Source organism: Nanorana parkeri, unplaced genomic scaffold (assembly GCF_000935625.1).
Source record: "Nanorana parkeri isolate BGI_ZX_2015 unplaced genomic scaffold, ASM93562v1 scaffold1184, whole genome shotgun sequence".
Lineage (NCBI taxonomy): Eukaryota > Metazoa > Chordata > Amphibia > Anura > Dicroglossidae > Nanorana > Nanorana parkeri.
In genome coordinates this window covers 518,702-546,242 of record NW_017307452.1, presented here as the reverse complement: position 1 = coordinate 546,242, position 27,541 = coordinate 518,702, and the positions used below count along the sequence as shown (strand labels likewise).

Sequence of the window (27,541 nt, the reverse complement as noted above, 5' to 3'; positions counted from 1 at the left end):
GTGCCCGCTAGGGGGCGCGTGCGAGCAGAAAAAAAATGCCGGCAACCCGTCAATGCTGCAGTGCCGTCTGTCCGTTTTTTTTACTACGGGCGGACGGCAAGTGGTTAATAATGTATTTTAAATTAAGTGGTTACTTGATTAGGAAGGCCTCCAGTCAGAAATAATCTTAACCCTTGCAGTGGGCCTCCCCCCACACTGCAAGGGTTAACTGCTCATTTTCGTCTTGGGTGTAAAATAAAAAAGATAAACTCCGACATTATAATGTCCTTCAGCATCCTCACATCCAATACACTGTATTGGACGTGATAACTCAGTTTTAGACCCCTGAAGCAAAGGGGGAGCGAAGCTGCAGGGAATGGTCTAGCAGGCAGGCTGATCCACAGTTCGGTTGATTGTTACTTTTTTATTTTACGTCCTAGATGAAAATGAGCACTCAACCCTTGCCATGCCCCACTGCAAGGGTTAAGCTACATTGACACCTATAGTTTAGTTGTGTTTAGGGATTCCTGCAGCAGGAATCCCTAATCTGTTGTTTAGGGCTTGTTCACACCATGCATAGTATGTCAGACTAACTGGTCTTAGGGAATTATTAAGGACTACTTAGTGGAATTCGTCCGGGATCATGGCATAATAACTGATAACCAGCATGGATTTATGAAGGATTGTTCTTGCCAGACCAACCTGCTAACCTTTTATGGAGAGTTAAGTAGAGATCTGGATGGAGGGAGGCCGGTGGACATAGTATATCTGGACTTTTCCAATGCCTTTGATACTGTGCCACATAAACGCTTGTTATACAAGCTAAGGGCTATGGGCATAGATGAAATAGTGTGCACGTGGATAGAAAACTGGCTACAGGAACGTGTACAAAGAGTATCGATAAATGGTACCTTTTCAGACTGGGCTGAAGTCAGGAGTGGCATGCCCCAGGTTTCTGTACAGGGCCCCATGCTTTTTAACCTGTTTATTAATGATATCGGGGAGAGAGTGAATAGCCATGTCTCAGTGTTAGCTTATGCTACAAAAATTGGGAGGGTAATAGACACGGATTTAGACATTGTAACATTACAGGAGGACCTGGATAAACTCGGGAAGTGGGCAACTGTATGGCAGATGAAGTTCAATGTCGATAAATGTAAAGTAATGCACTTTGGAGTTAAAAATAGGCAAATGGACTATACACTTATGGGGGTGCCACTAGGAAAGTTGGAAACGGAGAAGGATTTGGGGGACCAGTTTTGGTCACCGATACTCAGAAAAGATGTCCTTGAGCTGGAAAAAGTCCAGCGGAGGGCAACCAAACTCATTAAGGGGTTCGAGGACCTGAACTATGAAGCAAGGTTGTTAAAATTAAATATGTTTTCTTTGGAGGTTAGGAGATTAAGGGGGGACATGATTTTCTTGTATAAACTGTTCAACAGCGACAGCAACATTATTAACAAACTGTTTACGGTTAGCTCCGTAACAAAGACCAGAGGGCACCAACACAAATTGGTAGAATTTTTTTTTTTACACATGGGGCGCAAGGGGTTCTTCACAGTTAGAGCGGTTAGGGTCTGGAACTCCCTACCGCAGGATGTGATTTCAGCTAAGAGTGTGGAATCATTCAAAAAACTCCTAGACAAGTTGCTTGGAGAGCGTAACATAAAGGGGTACCAGTACTCTTAAGAGCAAAATCACACATGGACTCATATACACGCACACACGTGCTCAAATATAAATGCATACACACAATTTGTTGGACTTATGTCTTTATTCAACTTCGAATACTATGTAACTATGACACTTTTTGTCCCGGTCTGTGTTTTTTTTTTAATGTTTAGGCTAAAATGGGCTTTCAGTGCAGGAATCCCTAATTGCACCTAAAGTATAGGTGTAAAAGAGGGCTTAATATTATTTCTGGCCGGAGTTCTTTAAATGATAAGCAATATATTCTGGCTTTTTTTTATAATTAATGTTAAACAATATGTTTCTAGTGCATATTATTTATTCAAAGATGTCACTGACATTCACTGTGGACACAGAGCAATGTATTTCTTATGTAAAGCTGTCTTTAGACTAGATATGGGGATGCTATGTAGCTGTACTGTTATATTGATCAAACTATTTTGCAGTGATTACAAGCAGGCTTTGCAAGACTGTTCTGTTATGGATTTTGTTAACACACAAAGTTCACACACAGTATGTACCATCATCCATACTAGATGGTGTTCATATACTATATTTAGAAACCAAAACAGCAAACGAATCTAAGTGATGCAAGTAAAAACTCCATGGAGACAATCTAACAATAGCTCAAGTGGGGTTATCACTGTGGCTAATGCAGAACAGAGATTAATAAATGTTCTTTTTTTTCCAGCACTGCTAGACACCTGTGTGATTTGTCTTTCAAAGTAAAAATATTGTTTTCCAAAATATTCAAAGCATCATTAAAGCTTATCTTTGTGAAAAATCTAAAGTACCCCCATCAGTCCCAACCTATTCCCCCCAACACCAATTTCTTCCACATTGTCCTTGCCAGTACCTTACTGTCTAGTGCTGTGCCTTCCTTGTGGGTATCTCCTTATATGTCAATCTCCACTCCCTGGGAGCCATCTCCTGTCTACCTTGGGCCCTCATCATGTGTTTCTTATACAGCTCACTTCTGTGTTCGCACAGTTGTCTGTTCCCTGTGTGTTCATACCACTGTATCCTGTACCTCTGTGTACACATAACTCCTGCAGTTACAGAGGGAGAAATGGAAACTAACACAACAACAAGATACACAGCACTGTTCGACTCAGAGCAGGGCAGATAGGGAAAGTAGACACCCTGGAGGGAAGAAAGGGCACACACAAGTGGATAGTAATCAGCAGACAGACAAGTATGGCCACTCACACCTCACAGGTGACTGCACTGCACTACAGCAGAGAATCACAAGGGTCTTGAAAGTAAGCAGGGACACAGGGAACAGCAAGGAGGAAAACTGCCAAGGGAATCTACAGAGGAATCCGAGGGAACAGGGGATCCATTAATAAGTCCATGAACTACCAGGGATATCACTGGGAACACAGGATGGTGTGGCAGGAGAAAACAGACTTGTTGTTTGAAAGTTGAGCAACAAGTGAGCTGAACATAAATAGGAAAGGAAGCGAGAACATTGGCTGCAGACCTGTGAATTCCCATAGGCTGGCAGCCAAGTACCTAGGACAGAGGGAAAAATCAGACATGGAAACTGGACAAAAGGGAAAATCTGACACTGATACCAGGACAGTGTCACGTCTGTAGTTTTTACATTAGTGGATCTCAACTGCGGAGTAATAGGATCAATCAGATACGAATCTCAGGCATCACTCACAATCTCAACGGTGAGTTTGAGGTTCTACCATCACGTGATCAAAGGAAAAACAACACAATTCAACACAGTACTATTGCTTCATAGACTGTGGGTTGGTAGTTGAAACACTAGAATGCAGTGGCTGCGGCAGGGTTAAGAGCGGATACTCAGTAAGTCTAATACACAGTTCATATCAGCCTGCAGGCAGGCAGAGGAGAGGTGCTCTCTCACAGATAGGGTACTTGCGATTGGCAGTAGCTGAGTGATGGCTGAGACTCCCAGGTGACTCCAGTAGCAGAACTGAGCAGGTCCGTCTTCCAGATGGCAGCAGGGGGATGAGAAGGGTCCGATTGGTGACCGTCCCATACACAGGTTCGTGAGGCAGCAGGCGTTCAGACAACAATCACAGAACGCCATGCTGCCTCATCAGTGCCCTTAAATAGGGCCAGGAAGTGAGGAGGGATCGCTGATTGGTCTGGACGACTTCCGCGTTCCACCGTGGAACGCAGCCACCGCGTCACAACCCGGAGTTCGTGCGTCTTCCGCGTTCCACGGTGGGACGCAGAGGACCGCGGCAGACAAACAAGAGGCCGCCCCGTCGGCGGCATTACAGACAGTGAGACAATTGGAATAGGGAGACTTATTAGACAATGGCAATAAAAGCCTTGTATAGGTACTAAGACTTGCAGACGCAACTAAAAAAAAATTGGAGAGATTTCCCACCACTTCTTTTCTGTCATAGGAAATCTCCCAAAGGGGAACAAATAGCAAATAAAAATGGCTTTATTCTGACTTCCCTACCCTATCCAAAAAAGGAGTTCGATTAATGTGTATGCCATTGGGATTCTTGTTGTTTTTTTTTTTTTCTTTCATTGATATTCTGTTTTTCTTTCCCTCTCTTTCTCTGTCTCAAACAATTTTACTACACTCTTCTCCGTAACTGTTATGCTGTCCTTGACTTCATATGCTTTCCCAACACATTATTACATTACTCAGTTGACTGAGTACAAAACTCAGACAAAAAGTTTGAAGGTTCACAACTACAAAATTCTATATTGTACCATAAAATTATTTTTACTTGTTAACACGCACATTTACATGGGCTTTCATGAGGCTTTTTAAATGGTGGTGTTTGGCTAATGTAAGGTAAATAATGGGAAAAGCACATGTATTTGAAACCTATGATAAAGCAACATAGGGAAAATTAGGCTCCTTTTTTAAATTAGACAGTTTTAGTTTCCTACACACTTAATTATCCTCCCATGATTTATGTAACACATAGTCTACAATAACTTAATTCAGAAAAAAGCATAGCATGACACAACAGCTTTCTTTCATGCAGGCAATAAATTGGTAAAGCAGGAACGGACACCTTCATTTACCTAAATATTATATGGAAGTGTTGCTCCTCTGCTTTGGTCCCAGCCTGTCTGTCAACTTGACTCCACCATAATGAAGGAAAGAACGAAATTGAAGGAAAGAGTGTTTTAATCTGTATGATATATGGCAGATGACTCAGTTTTTTACAGTCTTGCTCATATAGTACATTATAATACATATAATATAATACATTAAGTGTGTTTGTTCTGTATGTTTGCAGGTGACGAATAGGTCTGTGGAAGCCTTTGCAGAACACTGCCCAGAGTTGCAGTATGTTGGTTTCATGGGCTGCTCGGTCACCTCACATGGCGTTATCCACCTTACCAGTGTAAGTAAGCTAATTTACAAGGCAATTGTGTTCTGTCCGATAAGGAATAAACTAATTCAATTTATTTTAGAAGAAACAAAATGTTTTTTGTTGTTTTTTCTTTTCTTTCTTTTTTTTTTAAAGCTTAAAAATCTTTCCAGCCTCGACTTACGAAACATCACTGAACTGGATAATCAGACTGTTGAGGAGATAGTAAAGAGGTGCCAGAATCTCATATCACTAAATCTTTGCCTGAATAGGAATATCAATGACAGGTAACCTTTCTATCCCATTTTTTTTTTACATGTCTTTGGGTATAGGTATAATTCTTATAATAGTCCTTTTATTGCCGTTTTAGAAACAAAGCCACGCATATTGTTGTTGTAAGATTTAATATATGTTTTTGATATATATTTTGATATACACCTATGAACCTGTAGTGCAAGCCTCTATTTGCAAATGGCCATTTGACTGCGCCCACTTGTTCGTTGCAGTTATGGTTCATGAGTCTTAATCATGCCACATTTTAACTTTGCTAAAATATAATGACCCAGAAAACTCTGTAATAACTTCTGCCTTTGTTTTGTTCATGAATGGCACTTAGAACAGAATTTTTACAGGAAAGCAAGCCGTATACTGCATACAGTATATGTAGGAAACGTTATATAACTTAGGACTTGCCCTCTTGTTTTAGTTGAAAACCTAACTTCAAGCATAAAATAAGTAAACAGGCCTGGACTGACTTTAAGCAAAAGCTGACTTGCTTTACTTGTTCTACATGAACTTCATCTGAAAGTTTGACAAATCTCATGTTGAGTTCCTTCATGTAATGAATATACTATCTAAAGGCAGCTGCAGCCCAAAATCATACAATCAAAATATCACAAATAGGCATGCTTTAGTCTCTGAATGTTGGGTTTTTATTGTGGCAAGGGTAGGTGTATGGAAAAATGGTGATTAAAGACAAGATGGCCATCTGTATGTCCAACTCTGATGCTGCCATTCCTGATTGTAGAAAAAAAAAAAACCGAAGACCGTCTAACATGAATTATGGAGAAAAATCATTACTAATATGTGAATAAGGCAGTCATGAGATTATATTTCGGTGATGTACAATTGTATTAGCAGATAGGAGGTTAGTTTATTATGTTCAGGATGTTGTGCAGGATTGTCCTGCATGGTACATCGTATTGTAAGCGTCTCTGGCCATGCTATGATAAACACATGTACTTCCTACTTAGCCTGATTTATAAGTCTATTCTATAACAGTTGGTTAAAAATGTACGTGCAACAAGTAACCGGTTTTTCGACTGCATATGAACCTTTTTTGCTGGCGTTTTAATTTACTTTTACAGTCAGACATCCAAATTTACACTCTACCAAGAACAAAGGTTCCCAAAGTTAATAACAGCAATCATATGGTCCTGATAGGTCACTAAGCTAAAGAACATGGATGTTCACTCATTTATGCAATACTCTTTTATGAACTTGATTCCTTGAGTTACACATAAAAGCACATATATTTTATGAAACATTACCTTTTACCTGATTCTCAGCAAATTATACTTATTGCTCCATCTGTACAGAAATAATGCATGTTTGGGCCTAAATCATGAAAATCTGCTTATAACGCTTAATAGAAATTGATGTAGATTTGTTTCTATATTCTCCAACCACTGCTTACATAAACCTGACACATTTTTTTGACAAGTTTTCTAGATTGTCTTGTATTTTACAGTATGTTTACTAGGCCATATCTCTGCAGGGATTGACACCATTTTAAATTAAACATGTCAACTGGAGCAATGCATCTGTAGTTCTGCTGCCATTGCATGAGACTGTGCAGTGAGTTTTTTTCCTGAGATATCCCAAGAGTTTTTTTTTTCTTAAACATAGCAGCTGTTTCTATGCTGTTTAAGCATTCACTTTCTTTTTTATGTTGTTGTCTCTCTTGTGAATGTATCTTATAGTATTCCAATTCATTTTTCATTTATTTGCCAAATATCTGCCTTGTGTCATTCTTAGTGAGCTGTATGTCCACTATATAAACACATTTAGAAATATAAATACAAAACTTTTCCCTAAGCAGTTCTGTAATACTTTGCCTTGAAGGCACATCCCAGTGTGTTTCTCTGTGGTTTCAGCAACTTGAAGAGCATGCTTTGCCATCTCGACAGCATGATAATTACTCAGCTCCACTGCTACATTCATTTATATTGTTTTTTTAAAGAACAACTCCACCGTGTGTGTGTGTATATGTACCGAATATATTCTGTATATGTATGTGCGTGTCACAATGCAATGGCATAGACCCTTTCTTTTGATGCGCTGCTTTGTCTGAGAGTGGAGTATAAAGGATAGTTGATGTTCTGCCAGGTACTCTTATGGGAGCTTGGATTTCATTGCAAAATACCCCAGGTCACCCAGTAGGCACTCATGGGTGCAGAGCCTGTAGCACAGGTGGCACTGATGGTATGAGTATTACCGATGGTACTAGTATTACTATTCGTAGTGCTGGTACCAAGGCATCACTAGTGACAGTGGTAGCACTGGTAGCAATGGTAGCTAGGTAGTGCTGGTAACACACATAGCTCTGAAAGGTAGGTTGGTAGCGGAGATGTACCGGTAGAAAGGCTTACTGGTAGCAAGAAAGCTTGGATAGTATAGACTAAGATCTACATGCAGCCCTGGTGAGATCATGCACGCAGCCATGTATAATTGCTGTATAATCATGGAATCAAAAGACCAATGATTATACAGCAATAGAGAATGGCAACCGGCTATAGAGGACTACAGATCTCATCATCCCATGATTGCTGGTATAATTCTCTATTGCTGAATAATCATGGATTGCTAAGATTTGTGGTCCTCTATAGCCGGTTGCCATTCTCTATTGCTGTATAATCATAGATTGAATTACAGTTCTTAATAATTATAAAGAAACTGCCCTAAAACATTAGTCTGTATTGTTTTAGAAAAAATTTCACATGTCCCTTTTAAGAAAAAGTATCAGTAATTGTACTTCCTGATGGAAAGTATTTGTACTTGGTCTTGAAAAAATGGTATCGGGACATCCCTACCTCTTACCCCTCACAGCCACTTTTTAAATTACAAACAAGGAGAAGCCAGTAGAAATGTAACTTTAAAGAAGCCAATAATCTCTAATCCAAGTAAAAGCAATTTAACGCCAAGAAGCATATTACATTTTTTTTTTAGCTTATGCTAAGTGAATAGGAACATGTAACACATATAAAAAGGCGTTCCAATTTGGCTGTGAAAGTGGAAATACACTTTAAGCTGTCAATATCCCTAGATATACTTCTTATTTTGACAAAATGGCTTCACTGAAGATAAATGTTCCTTGTGATTTTGTCACAGTACCTGTAGTTGGGATTATTGAGGTCTCTAACAAGCTTTTAAAAAAAAGGGTGGTTTAAATGTTTAGCTTTTATATTAATTGTGCCTAATCAAATGTGTGAATATGCCATAACTGTGGAAATTCAAATTTACATTCTCCATTTAGACCAATAAAAACAAGGTCCCCACATTTCAAAATGGGTGATTTTCTTAATCTTTATTGACTGGTTGTTTCCACCCATTGAGTAACAAATGTCAGCTCGAAATCTTAAATATCTTTTCTTAAGCAGCACTGTCATCACTGTACCTTTTAAACCTTTGTAATAATCTTTATAAGACCTTCTGCACTTGAATGTCAAAAATAATGACTGCAGCAATCAGACACAATTTAGTGTGCTCAATTGAGCTATATCTTTTCAGTAGCAACGATTAATTTAGGCGAGACATTCACAGCGATTACAAGGCTTAAGCTGTAACTCAACTAAAGGGAATGGAAAACAAAGACGACAAGGTAATAGAATGCTAACAGCTCACAGAGTTCTGTAGTAGAGCAAAACTCTCAGTGACTACTTTGTTTGTAATGACCCCCTGTAGGCCACTTGTCACTTTAGACAATGTACTTTAGAGCAGTTAAACTTTCTTTTTTCGGTTTGGGGAACGATATTTTGTTTTTAACACAAATTATCTTTCTTAGTTTTAAAGTTATGAATGATGTTTTTAGTATTATTGTCTTTCTCATAAGCTGTAGCATTTTCTTTATACTGTTAAACAGCTGTATCCAGAGGATAGAGTATAAAATATAACAATGTTATGTAGCTTTTACTGATGGAAATATCAGGTATTTAAATATTTAGCTGCTGAACATAATCAGTTGAGTCTGTGGTTTTGTGGGCTTAATGTCTGCTGCTTATTAGCTTATTTATAATTAGAGAGATCAGTGATTGTCCGTGATATTACTGTTGACTTTAGTATAAAGGGGACCTGTCATAGTTTAAATATAGCTACCACCGGTAATTTTTTGGTGATTAAGAGACAGGTTGCTTGTTCGTCTCTCGTATCCTCTGGTATTACTTGGTGAGTCACTGACAAAGTAGTAGACCTGGGATTCCAACTTTCCTGTTTGTGTAACACACAAGCAGCACTCCAGGATGCTCCAAATCTACCTGCTGTATGTGTTTGGCTTGGTATCTGTGTACAAAAAAGAAAAGAAAAAAAATCATATAAAGCGACAGCATATACTGACTATGCTATATATACAACTTTACTCAACCTTTTTTTTACTCCCATATTTCTATTAGAAAGAAAATCTCTACTGAGAGAAATATATAGGCTGTTTAGCAGACAAGGGGACCTGATCTTTCTCTGCTGCAGCTTCACTTTAACTCACAAGTGCCCTCATCATCTCTACCCTGTGACGGTTTCCTTTAACCTTTTCCCGACTGATGACGGGTTTTATGGTCACCATTGTTCAGTTTAATGACTGGGAATGGGTTAATCCCGTCATTCGGTGCTATGAGCACTGGTCTGTGAAGGGACCAGCAGCTTGTTATATAGGTTGACACAAGTCCATCGAATTCAACTCATTGAGTTACTGTTGTTGATGGGTCCCTTGAGGTCAGAGGCAGACCCTTAACAGAAGATTAGGTGATCACAATACTGTGATCACAGCGAGAACTGATCGCAGTGGTCGCAGAGCTGTGACCGTTACACAGCTGGCAGCAGCTGACTGTATTGTGTGCAGCTGTAGCCGGCTGTGTGTTTACAAACTGATACAAGGCATCTCTCAGCAGAATACAGTATTTTACTTAGAGATACTAAGTATCAAAGCCCCTGTAAATAAAAATATACCCCTTAGTGCCCCCTAGTTTAAAATAAAAATGAGGCTTTTAACATTTTTAAAAATTAAAGGAAAAGCCAAAAAGTTGAAACAATATGTTTAATAAAAAACTATAAGAAAATATAGTACCAAGGAGGCTATTAAAGATAGGAGACAAGCATACCACATTCTAAAATTGTTCCACACTAAAGCTATAACTAAAGCTATAACTCCCAGAATAAACTGAAATCTCAGACATATGATATACCCTATAAAGCTGGACAAATAAAATAATGTATTATGAATTACTTTATGTTTACTACACTAAGTATGAACACATTATTATTGCCAAAACTGTGTAAAATGTGTTGGTTTTTTTTTTCATTTTTTTTTTTTTTTTTTAGAAAAATATAACAATTTCTATATGCATGTGTCATATCAAGTTAAACCCCATTTTGTCCTTTAAAAAATGGTATATAATATGTGTAGGTAGATGCAAATGTATTTATTTATTACAATTATTTATATAGCCCCAACAATTTACGCAGCACTTTACATAGTTGCACATTCACATCAGTCCCTGCCCTCAAGGCATTTAAGGTACAATCTCACATTCATACATAAAAGGGCCAATTTAGACAAGAGCCAATTAACCTTCCAGCATGTTTTTGAAGTGTGGGAGTAAACAGAAGTACCGGACGAAACCCACGCAAACACAGGGAGAACATAAAAAACCTATAAAACTTTATTTACATTTATGTTTAGATCCATATTAAAAACATTACGCGTACATGCATTTGTGTTTAGTTCACAACCATTTGCCTGTCCCATAATTTTTCATCTCGTTACCGCCTACACCTACCTAATTATTACAATGGTAAGTATTTTAATACATCAACCCAAACTTCATGATTTGAATTCCTCCAAATATAAGGCAGAGTGTTAATGTCTGATGGGTATAATGCTTAACAATTATAATGATTAATGCAATTAGGTATCATAAATCATATCATGTACAATATATTCATCCATCACATTGCACATTTCTTCATAAAATATCAATGAAAAACATTGTTACTTTGATGTCAAATGGAGGGAAGAACGCCAGAACCAAGAGCATGGATCACCAATGCTAAATGTTCATCAATGTGCACAGAACGCATTTACTGGGAAAGACCCCTCCCCGAGACCATATATATAATCAAAGGCTATATAAATATCTAGAGGTCAAGATTACCCAGTCTACCACCATCCAGTGGATCAGCAAACATCTCTCACCCCGTGACACTTAATCCCATGCCAACAGAGGTGATTTACAGCAAAGTGTGGAATTCTTTAAATAGTACACAGGAAGAGGGAAAAAAGAGAAAACATCCCCAATGTTTGAAAAATATTTTTCAATATATAACTTCCATCTAATTTCAATTTGGAAGTAGACCAATATCTCAGGGTGTGTGCTTGGGAAAGCCACAACTTCTATAATATCAAAATACATCAAATAGAAATGTAAGGGCATACAATAAGCCTCTTAAATGTGTATTACATAAGTAGAACTGATGTACAAAACATAATCCGACCCCTTTATGTATGCCTAGTTACCATCCGATTTTGCATAGCAAACATGCATAACAAAGTGCCTACCGAGATTAAGATGGTGGGTTGTATTGGGCAATAGAATTCTCATCTATCCATTGTCCATGCTGGCTGTCCAGTGGCTCAGAGATACAGGACTCCCTTTTAAATGCGACCACACTACCTCCCATCCCATAATGCGTGATGTCGGCAATGTGAGTGCATCAGTTCTGCTCCTGCACACAATCCCCACACATGCGCCGCAGAGAAATCTAACTATCCTTGTTCAATGTGTTGATACAGGCTGATTGCTCTGGGAGAGGTTGTTCAGTTCTACATGTAGAAACAGCCCCTTTTTTTCCCCACAGAGGTTAGTTAGATCTCTGGTTTATCTCTGTGCAATTGTTAAACAGCTATGGCTGATCAATTCTTCTTTGCCTGCTGCAAAGATTGTCATTTGTATTTGTTTTGTTTGCCAGTTTAATTTGAAACGCTATTCATACAGAGCTTTTATTTTTTAATACACATCCAAACTTTGGGGCTTCTGTCTAATTGTTCCAGAGTAATATTTGCATTGACAGTGAAGAAGAATAACAATGAATGAGCCAAAAGCCTAGGCGATGGATCTTGTTTTCGAGACATTACAGTTTGTTGTCTTGAGCCACCAGCTCGAATTTCAGCTGACTCCTGCTGGTTAGAGGAAATTCGAGCTGTAGATTACCTGCTTCAACAAAAGTCGATTTTCCAATCGACTTTTGTCAAAGGAGCTGGGTGGAAAATTATCAGCCAAACGGTACCTGCATTCAGTCAGGTACAGGTACTATTCACCTATTCATCAGCCATGGGAGCAGCGGCTGTTAAACACAATAGCCAGCAGCTGGGATTCTTCTATCTATGCTGTTTAGCGTTTATGGGAGAATCTAATGAATCTCCAGTTCCACTTGCAGGACTGAACACGAGAATAAGTGTATCTTTCTCTTTTTTTACACAATCCACAGTTTTCATCTTGACCTTTCAGAGTTTTTAATGTTATCAAATGGACATCTCTGCCTACAGGTATCTTAAACTGTGCTTACTTTATACCTTGCAGAAACTAACCATGTATAGGTAGATTTATTTTTTGTTATATAGTTAGTTTCTTTAAATGCCAAAAGGCAGTAAACGAACATTTTAAAAATGTTTTTAATTTGATTAAAAAAAACATATAATATAAATGGATAGAGACACAGGTATTTCAGAGAAGATGTTTAAAATACAGCATGTGTGGTATTTTGGTGGGTTGGGACTGCTGTATATTTTCAACATACGGATTACTTTCTATTTAGTAATTCTATGTTCCGATGTTACAAGTCTTGTTAAAGTGAATATATAGAGGTTCTGTGCATAATTTGTTTTTCCTTTATTGTTATCAATTATGGATTTTTTAAAAAATGCAGTTTTTTTTTGTGAGTTAAATGTAAAATATTTCTAATTTGTAAAATGCAGTCTGCTAGTGAGCCAACAGGTAGTTCTTAAAACTTTGTTCCAGGGTTTCTGTTTGCCGCGTTGATGAACCACTTGTTTATACTGCTCAATAGTTTAAGCTCCTATTTGAACATACTAGTGGATGACTTACCACAGTTGCTCTTAACTTATTGGATGGATCAGCCTGAAGTGGAAATTGGAACCTGAGTAACAAATTTAACCTAAAAAACAGACATCTGTTATACTGTGGCTACCCCTTGTTAGGGAATCAGTTATAATTTTTTAACTGGAAAATAAATCATGTGTAAAGATAATAGATTTAAAACAACAGTTAAACATGTAAACTTAAATATAATGTAAAAATGACCTAAAACCCATATTGTTTCACTTTAACCATTCTGATAAAGGAGCAACAGCCCTGGCATCAAACTTTCATACAGCCTTAAATATGTCCATATCCACAGAACTGCTGTACGCATTATACAAAAATATTGATTCAGTTATTTTTCCAAACATTTTGTGTAACATTGTTTCACTTTAATTTTTGGAAAGTACATAAACATGTTAACATTTTAGGTAAAATAAGCACACAAGGTGCAACATTTATAACTGTAAAAATAATATCTTCAAATCATTACAGGTAGACTCTGCACTTAGTTCATTCGTCTTCTGCTTCTGTCTTTGGATATCTCTGGTTGTAGCATAAAATTTTAGGCCCCATTTGACAGCAGAGTATGTTTTATAAAATATATATTAAATATTGGCCCCTGGTTGCTGTAACTCCCTCAGGACAGTGCATCTCACAAGCTTCAATAATGGAATGAGATGGAGGCCCTTAGCAATGCCTAAGGCCTTAAACCTCTGGGGATTATTATTTAGGAAATACTGAACTAGTGAAGTCATAAATAAATGCAGCAGAAGCAACCCTGTGACCTATTTGCAAAAAGTGTAAGATGCAAACTTAGAGTAAATGGGATCAACTGTTTTACTTTTTTTCAAGACCAAATTGCCCTGTTGACTTTTTTTTCTGTCTGTCATATCTTTTTTTTCTGTCAGATCTGAACATTAAATGTGTAAGTCATAAGCTGTATATAATCTAATCTACTACAAGAATTAAGGTGGCATTCCATTATTTTTTTAGTGAGGGAAATGTATACAATGGGGCACAGTTAACAATAAAAAAAGCATGTTTCTTAATCAACCAAGTTTTGTCTGGATGTTTGTTACCAGTTTTCTTGTGTTCTTCCTACTGCTAATCTTTTCCCAATACTGGCTTACAATACCCTGTGTTTTGCATTTTGTGTCTGTGTGGTAGCGGCCATCTTGGTAGATTCAGGGCTTCGCTTCCTCATGTCAAAGCCTCCAGCAAGAAGAAGAGTGAGCAGCACAGTAGTGAGTTCACCAAATCTCATTTCAAATCTATTGAGACCAGCAGTCATAGGCAACAGTACCTAAGATCTCACACTGCAGATAAACAGTTATGAGGCTGTAGAACAGGAGTGCCTAGGCACACTAACATAACTGAAAGTGCACTGCTTTTTTTGTTGTTGAAGAAATTGAATACAAGAGGTTATTTTTCAGGGTTCGTCTTAGTTTCAATTAGCAATTTTAAATGTTCCTTATAACATAGCAAATATTTACTTTTCAAGTCCAGGTCCACTTCAAAGTAATACAGATCACCTGAATTTGTAGCATGTAGTGTTTTACCTGATGATTTGTGGGTTCAGTCATAGCCATAGTAGGAATTTTAGGAGCAACATTTCTAATCTAGGACTGTATTTAGGGTTGGGCCACGGTCAGTGAGCTGCGACCAGTCGCACTGTGATTTTGTGAGGTGGGCTGTGCTAACCATGCAGCCAGCCTCAGTCCATACTTTCATCCATCCCATACTCCTGCACTTTAGCACAGCAAACGCTAATCAGCTGCCTTGCAGGCTAAGTAGTGAACTTTGTAAAGAAATGTAATCAAGAGTTTTGTGGTGGGTATGCAATAGGGGAAAAAGTAGATGGTCAGTAGTGAAGTTGTGGTCTGGTGATGGTGAAGGAAAAAAAAAAGCTGCGTTCTGAAACTCTAGTTATTTTTCAGAAGTTGTTGTAGCTAACATGGAAGTTTACCATAATACACATTTTAAATATTTAGGTTGCCATTGCTGACATCGCCTTTTAAAAATGTTAAATTTATGGCTGTCGTGGTTTCACTCTGACTCAGAAACTATTGAAACCAGAGACAGTATGGCAATAGCAATGTTAGAAGGATGTCAACAACTGCAGCCCTTGAATTTTTCTCAGTACAAATTTCCTTTAATGGGGAATTGTTTTGATAGAAAATGTACATGTGTCCCTGGAATTGCAGAAAAAAACATTAAAGGAGAACTATAAGATTAGTGATTTCCACTCACCTCATAGTTCTAGCTGACCTGTGACAATGAGACTGTCACAGGTCGGCTCAGTAGATCGGGAGGTGAGCGAACACATACCGGGTTCGCTCACCTCTCGATCCTGTCACGACTCTCTGCCGTGTCAGGGGCTGGAATCCCCTCTCCCCGCTCCGATCTGCCAGCGCTGAGTGGCGGAACGGACGGGGGAGGGGGGCGGATACAGCTGGCTCTGCCTCTAGATAGACAGAGCCAGCTGTCACTCACGCAGCTGGGCGGATCTCGACGTCCATGTCGGGATCCGCTGCGGCGTCTCAGTATACCGCGAGCTGTAGTTTGCGGTATACTGAGCTTAGGGTAACGGGAGGACGCTAGTTTGTGCACTGACCCCATAATTCTCCTTTAAACAGGACAGATCCTTAACTACATTTTATAATTGTTTTTCACTCTTCCAACTAGATAGAATACATTTTTTGTTTTCTGGACTAGGTTTGCTTAAGTCATATCAACAGTAGGGATGAGCGAATGTGCTTGGGTTCGGTTCATGGGACGTTTGTCAAACCCATTTGAAGTCTGAAAATTACCCTTTTAAATCCTTGGTAGGCTGTACAGCCTCATCTCTGTGGGCAGCTGCTTCCATCTTCTACCCAATCATCAGCAGCAACTATCTCTCTCTAGAAACAGTATGTGATCTGTCCCTAACTGCTGTCGCCTTCACACATATTGACAAAAGGCTGCTGGGAACCCTAACTTTTACAGGGAGGTGGATGGCAGGTAAGAAAACCTCCATGATTGGCCCTTCTAAGCCTTTGGATCATAGTTCAGTCGCCAGGAAGTGCATTATTGGGATCTGGTTGGTAAAGGCGCAAACCACCTCGTTAATTTGCCATTTTTATGAACCACAAATGACTTGAGTTTGGGTCAAACTCATCCTTACTCACCATCTCATGGTTTTTAGATAATGTGTTGATAATACTGATAATGTTAAATCTATACTGGCCATAAACTGCTTCATTGTCTGTTCGGCTTTTCTTTTTTATGAAATGCTGTTTTATGGCAAGTTCCAATAACATTGCAGTTGTTATTTTAGTTTTCACGATATGAATTTGTTTTAGCTACCTGAAGCATTTTTATTTTTTATGTATGAGCCAAAGAAGTTAGGTTGAATAGAAAATAATTTCTCAAATATTTTGGCCACCTCATATGAATTAAAAGCAAATGTGTTGCATTATTTTAACATGCTGAACATTTTAACATACTAAAAGGTTCAGTGGTTCAGTGTTGGGCCTGTCTTTTAGATTTAGTTTAAACACATATGAACTTATTATTGTAACATTTTATGGCTTCTGGCAGGGTATCACAAAAGGACTTGTATCAAGCTGTCTAAAGCTTTGTGTAAAGTTCCAGGCTATGGACTTGAACATAATTCCTAGCAAGTAGTACATATGTTTAAAACAAACCCTCACTGACCTCTGTAGCTGCATGTACTATAAAGAAATGTATGCACAGAGATTATAACAGAGACACTAATGTCTCTGTTATAATCCCTGTTTCAGCCATTTTCTAACAGGTTTACAAGTTCCTGCTCTGTTTTTACATTACTAGGCTGGAAGACTGCCAAGTGTCTGCTGCTAGAGAAAATAGAGAGAGGAGCTATGATGTTTGTGCTTCTGTTAGGAACTTGGAAAATGTATTTTTCTCACTATGCCTGCAGCTACAAAAGTCAGTAAAGGCTTGTATTAAATCAATCTTTACTGTTTGTTGAGAATGTTACTACTGTATTGCCCATCATCTGGGCACAGGTGCACTTCATGTAGAACTCCAATATATCATATATATATATATCTGCCAAAGTATTTGTAATTCTGTTTAGCCATATCATTTTATATATGCACACATCTGGCTACTGCACAGCCATGCAGACAACACACTTTTATTTTCCTAGTTCAGCAGTACAGCTTATTTCCAGGTAACTGTTTTTTTTTAGTTTTCAGTGCTGTAATAGTTTGACAATTGGTCAGTCATGTAACACTTTACTAAAAAAAAGTATGTGTTTATATAATATATGTATATACACAGTTGTGCTCAAAAGTTTGCATACCATTGGAGAATTGGTAATATAAATAAAACATTTTAAGAAAACATGAGTGAGCAGGCAAAACACTTTTTTTCTTTTATTTATTATGGTATTCATATTCAACTGTAGGTCATAATAGAATGGCACAATCCTAAAACAAAACGTGGCAGCACATAAAAAAATGAAATGACCCCTGTTCAAAAGTCTGCATAATCTTCGTTCTTAATACTTTGTATTGGCCCCTTTTGCATCAATGACAGCGTGCAGTCTTTTGAAATATCTATAGTTGTCTTTGAGGCTTCGAAAGGTCATGCAAAGTCTTTGGTCATCTTGCATGAACCGCACGTCTGAGATCTTCCCTGAGTGACTTGATGATATTAAGGTCAAGAGAGTGTGAAAGACACTCCAAACCCAGAAAACAGTAGGTCCCCCTGCACTCCTTACAGCGCTTCCGGTCTAAGTGAAAATAGTGGTGCTCGCAGTGGCAATCACGGATGGCGCCGTGTACAACAGTCAATGAACGATAGAAATCACCAGCACTCCGTACATGAAAAAACAAAAAAGTCAATTTATTTGGACTAAACATCACACATATCGCATAATCCAATGTTTCGGGACCGCGCAGAGTCCCTTCATCAGTGCAGAGATGTGACCTGCTGGAGGGACTCGGTGTGGTCCCGAAAGGTTGGATTATGCGATTTGTGTGACATATAGTCCAAATAAATTGACTTTTTTTAAATTTAATTTACGGAGTGCTGGTGATTTCTATCGTTCATTAGCCACTCCAAACCTTCACTTTTTTTCTGCTGTAACCACTGGTGGGTCAACTTGGCCTTGTGCTTAGTCATGTCGTTGTCGTGTTGGAAAGTCTAAGAGTCCCCCAAGCGCATGTTTCGTGCAGAGGAATCCAAGTTGTCTGCCTGTATTTTCCGCTGCCTTCATCTTGCCATCAATGTTCACAAGATTTCCTGAGCCTTTAAAGCTCACCCCCCCCCCAAAAAAAAAACATCAGTGAGCCACCACCATGCTTCACAGTGGGGACGGTATTTTTGTCACTATAGGCCTTGTTGACCCCTCCCCAGACATATTGTTTGTAATTGTGTCCATGAAGCTCTATTTTGGTCCCGTCACTCCAAATTACAGTGTGCCAGAAGCTGTGAGGCATGTCAAGTTGTTAAGGTATGTAAACAGCGATGGCTGTTTACATACAAGCGATCTGGCATCTGTAGAGATGCCCGATCGCTTGTAATAGGTCCAGTTTTCCGCCCGCCACAACCGTTGCTGGTCCCAAGATCCGCTGTGCCCAGTGCGGCCGGGACCGGCACCACGTCTCTGTCACAGGAGATCAAAGGGAGTTTGGTACATGATCTCCCTCTGATCTCCTCTCCGGTCCCGAATGCAGAAGTGATGTATATTACATCACTTCTGCATTCAGCTGTCATTCCCAGCTACAGAAGCCAGGGAGAAGCTGGTGAAGCAGATCCCTGCTTCATCAGTTTCTCTGGGGGTCCCTAGGTGACATTAGAGGTTTTGGAGACCCCTGATGTCTCCATAAAGAGTACCTGTTATGTGAATCAGCTATCACATAGGGGGTTCTTAGCACCTTATGTGATAGCTCATGCACGAAGCTGCCAATAGTGGATATACCTTGAGATAGCTCTGCATCTCCCTCAGGCATTCACCCAATTAGCAAGGAGCGTATCGCTCCCCAACTGCCTTCCAACCAGGGACATTTCTTCACCTTCTCCTGCTCCTCATCGTGCCACATTCCGAGAATCGAGGTCAGCACAGAACAAAGGGTAGACCTATTGCTGAAGCTTAACCCCACTCGGAGCTCTTGAAGCAATCTGACATGATGCTGCAACAAGCCCTCCACACCACATCCAAACAAATTACTGATCGTCTCTTGAAGGAAATTAAGGATATCGGGCAATGTATGGCCATCTTGGAAGATAAGCATGATGACCTCAATGGCAAAATCATTGGTCTACATAGAGACATTAACTTAAGAATGACCACGCTACTCTCCTCTCTGAAACTGAGAACGCTGAAAACCGTTCCCACCATTACAACCTGAGAATTCAGGGCCTCCCTAGATCGACTGGAAATAGAACGGTTACACAAAGCTCTGACCTGGAAAAAACAGAAACTCACCCCAAGAGATCATAGTGCAGCTGCACTACTACCGTACTAAAAAGAAACTGCTCCAGATCGCTATGGATTAAGCACTTGCATCTTCTCTCACTTTTCACGGACATGTACTGTATACCAAATATTTACAGACCTAGCACTTTCAACCACTACTAAACGGCGATTCCTGAAGCCCTGCCTTGCAATTCTTGTGAAACACCAAATCCCATACAAATGGGGATTCCCGTTCAGCTGGATTTTCACCTACAGGGGGTGCTCACATTTCTGCTCCTCCTTGGATGAAACCCAAGCCAAATTAACATCGCTTGGTCTCTCTGACAGAGATCCACTACTCCCCCCAACAACCTCTGACGTCAGCTACTTCTAAATGTTCCTGTAGTGACTCTGGGCCTGGCGATCCTCGAAGCCCTGCACCCAAGATGGCTCCACGAGTTTGCACCCTGTTCTGAACTGTTGCCTGTACCCTGGGTTCTTTCATTTAAATCTTTGACGGATTCTCTCACTGCCTTAATTAATGAACTAAATGAAACTAAATGAATGCAACTAAATGGATAGCCCTCAATATCTCACTCCCCCCTCCATTGTTTCTTCCCTACAATGCAATTATTATTTTCATTGGAACTCAGCTTCACTCCCATACCTGGGCATTCGACTAACTGCCTCTTACCATAACTTGTACACCCCTAACTTCCAATCCATGTTTACCGCTCTTAAAACCCTACTCTCGACCTGGTTGAAATATCACCTAATCTGGCTAGGTTGAATGGCGGCAGTAAAAATTATTCTTCTCCCAAAACTTCTTTATCTCTTTAGAGTACTCCCAGTACAAGTCCCCGCTGATACCCTTAAAGTTTTCCAGTCTCAGATCATGCGCATCATATGGGAGAATAGGAGACCCTGGATCACACGACGGACCCTAACTCTTCCAAAACCTTGCGATGGTCTTGGCTTTCCAGGCTGTTATAAAAATTATCTTGTTGCCCGGATTGGCCAACTTACTAAGTATCATGCCACCCATGAAATAGCTAATTGAGTCGAAAATTGAGGCACTATATAATCACACTATATCTATAGACAATGTCCACTAGCTTCTACCAAAACACCGTCCTTTCATTTCTGACCTGCCGATTTCTCACTCCCTATGTCTTTGGGACTCCTCTAAATACTCCACAGGCTTCCTATTGTCTCACTTACCAATGCTCTCCTTCCTTACCAATCCGGGTTTCCTACCAGCTATGGAGTCACCCACTGCCTTTATCTTCTGGTCCAACAAAGACTTGACCTGATTTTGGAAACTTCATTCTGATACTGGTGTTAACCCCTTCTTCTTTTTGAAAGACCACCATTACATTCTTGGAAAAGAACTCTTCAGATACTTAAAAATTGCTGATTTCATTCTTACAAATTGGCTAGTCATAACACTTCTGAGACACAATTCTCTCCCTTTCTCTCCTAGATGTCATAGCTAGGCAGGCAATCTACTATATATGCTTTCACACTGTCCCAAGTTCCAATATTAAAAAAACATTGTTTATCCTATTAAACAAATAATTAATATCTGTCTTGATTCGCTGTCGACCTGTATACAGGGCCTGTTTGACCTCCCAACTGACAATCAATTCATTATGTCTGCTATTAGCAAATTGCTATTCTCAGCCAGAAAGCTTGTGTCAAAGAAGTGTATATCTCCTTCTATTTCCACAAAATTAATCTTAGGAACACATATATAGCACATATAATGGCAATAAAAGGAGGGGCAAAGTAGATACTTGGTAGATCTGTACAGTATTTCAATAACAATACACAATTGGAAAAAAAAATCATTACTTACAAATATAGTATTATAGAACTTTTTTAACTGTTAAGATAGAGTTTTGCATGATCGCTTAATTTTATTGGAATACAAAAAAAGAAAACTTTTAACCATCCTGTTTGTAGTCCTCTATAGCCGGTGCCATTCTGCATGCATTGCTGTATAATTTTACACTTTCCATTTCACTATATTGCACACCACACTATCTTTTTTCTTTTTTACTTCCACCGCTCCAAGCTTGCTCCTGTGATGGACTACAACCTCAATACAAACTAGTAGTCCCATCACTGGAGCCATTTTTTAAACTTTATTTTATTGTTTATCCGATTAACCGATTAATCGAACCTAATAATCGGCTAACTAATCGATTTTGAAAATAATCGTTAGCTGCAGCTCTACTGTGAAATATTTATAAAGTGGTTGCAGAGCAATTGTATTTATACCCTGAAACCCTTTATCAATGCAGTACTCTTGTTACAATTTATTTTATTTAGAATGCTTTATTTGTTTTAATATTTGGCATCTGTAAGTGTTTTTATGTACATAAAAGTCAAACTTATACAATAAAAAAATCTATATACAATACTTAAAAGAGAACTATGGGGTAAGTGTTTTTCTTCATAGTTCTCTTTAGGGTCATGGGAGGACATATACTAACCTCCTCCCGTGACCCAAATCTCAGTATTTAGCGAGCTATTCCCCGCAATATACTGAGAGCGCCGCAGCCTAGACGGATCCCGACAATATTGTCTGGATCCACCCAGCTGTGTGATTGACAGCGGGCTCTGCCTATCTAGAGGCAGAGCCAGCTGTCCCCTCTCCCGTCCGTTTCTCCACTCGGTGCTGGAGGATCAGAGAGTGGAGGGGGGAATCCCTGCCGGGAGCAGTGACCGATCATCTCCCTGCAGAGAGCGGTGACTATCGGAAAGTGAGCGAGCGACGGTATGTGTTCGCTCACTTCCCGATCAATAGAGCCGACCTGTGACAGTTTCTTTGTCACAGGTCGGCTCGAACTATGAGGATGAGTAGAAATCACTCACCTCATATTTCTCCTTTTAAGGTTAACATTTGTGGCTCTAACACATGTGGAAAAGTTTTAAAAACTGTGGCTACATTTATTGCCACACCTCATCTTCCTAATGTCATAGATGAGCAGGTCCATATCAGGAACAAAGATCTCTGCTGCAATGAGCCAATAGAAGCTTTGCTTTCATCATGTTAATGCAGAGGTTGGAGCACACGCATCATGTATCATCTATCTATCTATCCATCCATCCAGCTTCCATTTTGAACATCTCCGCTGTCCTCCCAGGAAGCATTCAGGAGAAAACATTTTATTTATTTTAAATGGCAAAGTCCCAGTAATTGACACAGTCAAGGGGAAGAAGGTGTAGTCTAAGAAAAGTTCTGAAGTATTTCAATAGGAATGGCTACAGTGTGAATTATGGGAGATGTAGTCCAATCATCTTAATGTGTTGTAGGCACAGCCAACATATTCACTTTGTTGAAAACATTTATGTGATCTGTATATAATTCAGTATTTAAATACAGGAACAAAATTGTTAAAATATTACAAAAATGTGACATCGGAATAACATTGTTAAATAAATGTATAAAAAAGTTGTTGCAACTGGAGTTGTTCTTTAATGTTTTGGCATTCTTTTGATACTGCAGTCATCATTTAATTTGAGTGCCATAACCTTTCAAGCACAGGCATAATCCTTCTTAATTTTAAACTTTTTAGAAGAAAGGCTTCAACTTTCAAGGTGGCAAGGCTTTTGTATGCCAAGTGATTTATTTGCATTTCTAGTTTTCTTGTTCTGATATGTATTTTGCATTAACTCCAGGACAATGACACTTTCCTGATTCATATGCTAACAGATAGAGATACATTTTCCTCTCTTTTTATTACGGCTTTTAATATAAGCAACTGTATAAAAAGTACTTTGATTGTAGCCCAGTGTTGTCAAACGGCTTATAATGTGTGATAAATGAACGCCTGTAAATAGTAAAAATATGAGCAAGGTGATTAATTCTGACAATTTTCATGTTAGAAGCTTGAGATGATAAATATCTCCTGTGATTAGTTATTAATTTAGATAAGGGAATTTAGCTTCAACCTAAAGTATTTTATGAATTGTGGCATAAAAAAATATTTCACAAGATAGGTACACACATTAACCAAATGAGAAATTGCCTGGCTTTGAGTGGTGATAATTAAAAATGGCAGACATGACTCATGTGTCTCACTGTGTTTTGTCTGGTAACCCTTTAATGAATAAAGGGATCGAAATGTTCATTCTGTGTATACTAATGATTAGCCTTGTACCGAATATAAATTTTATGTATATCTGAAGCCAAAACGTTTCATTTTCTATAGAAAAGGATTAAAATAGCTGCCATGTTTTTTGCCATCTGTGTATAATTAGGGAGATTCCCCTTTATTTACTGTCCTGTGGACTCAATAGGAGGTGAGGGGATATGTTTCCAATGTGAGGGATCAGATATTCCCTCTTAGAAAGTTCTCATAAACAAGTGTCCCCATTGGAAGATTTTCCCTCTTTTCCTTTTCTGGCAGGAACTACAAATTTTGGATATATCCTCACTTTCGTTCCCGGTGACATTGGTGATCAAGGCAAATATAAATATTAAATCTCTTTACTGGTGAAACAGCAATAGAAATCCAACAGCGGCCCTAACCCCTCACAGCTCTATACAAATCTATAAAACAAATACCTTTAGTTAGACTTTTAATTTTGTTTATGGTGATTGGTGACCCTTCTGTGGTTCACCTGTATTGGTATATTTCTGTTTAAAGCAGGGATATGCTTTTTATTTCTAGTCTACTCTAGTCCATGTATGTTGTAAAACAGCATGTGCAGATTTATTAAATTTCCCATATAGTTATACAGGATTTAGCTAATCACATTTTTAAGAGCTATTGCCTCAGTTGTTCTCCCAGGAAGCAGTCAGGAGAAAAATGGTTAGTTAATTTAAGTGGAGAAGTCTCAGCAAGAGATACATTCAAGTGAAAGAAGGCATAGTGCAAGACAAGATCTGAAGTTCTAATGTATAACAATAGCAATGGGTACAGTATGAATTATGGCAGATTTAGTCTTGACCACTGATATATGTGACATACTTTCTCTGATGGTCTGTGCAGCACATAAATAAATATGTTAGTGAGCTCATGGGTGAATGGATTAATAATTGCATGAACGCCAGCACTAATCCCAGTTGCAGCCTCTGCCCCAGCTATTACCAAGTCAGCTGATAATGTCACGTTTCACTGATGGGTTCCCTATTATGCAGAATTACAACAAATCACTTTGGAATCCAGTTCCAAAAGTACTACAATGCAGGATTACAGCCCATAAAAGTGCATAATCTATAAAGCTGTTCGCCTCGGTGCATTGTGTTAGAGAGTGCCATGTGCATTTGAAATTTCATGCTGTAAATGTATTTTAATTAGTGCACATTTTTAAGTCACATGTCCATATTACCGAGGTGCCAACATGAAGGAAAATTACAAAATCACTGACTTGTGCACCGAAAATAGAGAATGCAGAAAAGAAAACACCTTAGACCACTAGCCACAACCCACGAAATGATGACAGGAAATTAAAATGCATGTAACGCACATTTTGATGTTGTCTTACATTTTTAACCCAACACTTTAAGAGCAAGCTACAAATGCATTAAGCTCTTTGAGTAACACACATGTGGTATTAATAGGCCTTTAATAAAGCCATATGGGAAATAGTGGTAAATACAAATTACCATGGGGAAACCTTATTTCTAGTGTCTTTGAGAGATATGAGCAGAGGGTTGGTTCAGTCCACCAAAAATTGAACTTTTAACGTTGAAGTTGGTCTTGGATGTGGATAATAAATGGATAGTGCAAATAAAATTGCATTCTTGCATCATTGAAACAAATAAATAGAACTACTTTTTTAAGACAGGGTTAAAGTGACACTAAACTCAGGATTGAAATCTTAAAAATGCGTTCAAGTACCTTAGCTATTAACAAAAATGTGCTTTATCTGTGCATCATTTAGCTGTAGATCTTACACTAATCTCTGAATTCCCATGCCGTAACTGAGATTGCATTCTATCACGGGAGCAGTGAGAGGGGAGCCGTTCCCCTCTCAGCTGCCACAGGAGTTCCAGCACAATGATGTGCTAGAACTACTGTATTGGAGGTGACAGGTTCAATCAGTTACCCTGTCACCTCCAAATGCTATCACACAGGGACTTGTTAGCTCCTGTGTGATAGCAATAAAGTTAAGAAAGTAAGAATTTTTTTTTAAATAAAAATTAAAATTGATAAAAAGTTTATAAAGTATAATATGTTGCAAGCACTATTTTTGCAGATCACACTGGACCAGAACGAAGGCACTAATGTGCCACGCGCTTGGGTGCGGACTATCGAACTACAGGCAGGGGGTGTGGCTGCGGTGCCATTGACTTCAATGCACCACCACGCCCTTTCCCACCCCTAAAAGCAGGGAGCCTGAAGGCCTGCGATCCAGAGGCCGAACGCTCTGTGTGGTGTGATCTGGCCCTAAGCCTCGTTTGGCCACATTATCTTCAAGTGTGATAGACTGTATGAAGTAATACAGCCAGAAGCCTAATAAGGAATCATATCCGTTTAAAACCACAAGTTGTATATCCGCAGCAGAGATCCAAGTGAGCAGTTTGCCATATCCAGCATTACAAAACGACAGTGTCACCATGAATTCAGAGATGATTTGAGGATCTACAGGTGAGTGATATACAAGCTACATTTGTGTTCATAATTAGGGTTGTTGAATGTATTTTTAAGGTTTTACTCCTGAACTTAGGGTCACTTTAACGTTAGACCAGTTTGCTTCTACTATGTAAAGCATTGCTGGAGAAATATTTGTAGATATACTGGTACCAACAAAGCAGCATTTTTGTAAACGTAGACTTCTGTATCAGATGTATTGGGGGGAAAAAAGTTATGTTTCTGTGTTAATTGATTCAGTTTCCTAGCCAGCAAAATATATCCCACTAAATCTGTTGTTAATGGATAGAAACAAAATCATAGCAGTCTGAGAGTAAGTAGATTAAATAATGATGTCTTGGATCAGAAAAAGTTGATGCTTGTTTATAATTGGCAATAAAATGTAACTTGATTAAAGTGAACTGCTAGATTACCATTAATGTAAATAATTTGGCCAATTAGAAGTGTTTAAAAATGCATAATTTCCTTGTGCAGGGCTTTTTTTTCCCTTAATATTGATGCTGTCAAATAGTAATGTTTTCCAAAACATTTTTAAAATTAAGTTGTGGTTACATTAAAGAATGATTTATTATGCTACTAAGCTCATTTAAGCACAATTCAACTGTAAATATGTGAGGATTGCTTAACCTGTGTCAGATTTTGGTGTTGGACCTACTTTTTGTTTTCTTTTAAGAAAAGTTTTTTTTTTTCAATTATCTCAGTAAAAATCCTCTGGTTCGCAAATAACAATATAGCCATTACAGTATTTATACACTAAGGGGCCAGATTATTATGACCACCTGACGTTTGTAGGCAAATTAGCTATAATTTTGCGCTGAAGTTGCTAGAGGGCCAGACCATCATAAATAGGGAAGCAGGTTGTTTACCACGACAGTAGAAGTGATTTTTTTCTGAAGATATGAGTAAACAACGCAATTTAACAGCCTTTGAACGTGGGATGATTGTTGGCGCTCGGAGCCATGGAGCGAGTCTTAGCAAAACAGCAGAATTTGTTAAATGTTCAAGAGCAGCTGTTGTTAAAGTGTTTAAAGACTGGACTGTCAGCCGAAAATCTGGGTCTGAACGTGCGAATTGTTGGCAGTCAGCGACTAGTCAATGTTAGGGCAAAACGGAGAGTGGCAAGACTGGTACAAGACAACAGAAGGG

The 27,541-nt window shown here is 38.8% G+C and overlaps 1 protein-coding gene across 1 annotated transcript in view; it reads left to right on the top strand.

The window, feature by feature from the left end:
* LOC108796870 (F-box/LRR-repeat protein 17-like) overlaps window positions 1-27,541 on the top strand; it is a 441,331-nt gene that overhangs the window by 3,651 nt on the left and 410,139 nt on the right. Inside the window, exons 2-3 of the mRNA XM_018568421.1 lie at window positions 4,917-5,024; window positions 5,148-5,278. Of these exons, the coding sequence (XP_018423923.1) occupies window positions 4,917-5,024; window positions 5,148-5,278 (239 nt within the window). The remainder of the gene's footprint in view (window positions 1-4,916; window positions 5,025-5,147; window positions 5,279-27,541) is intronic.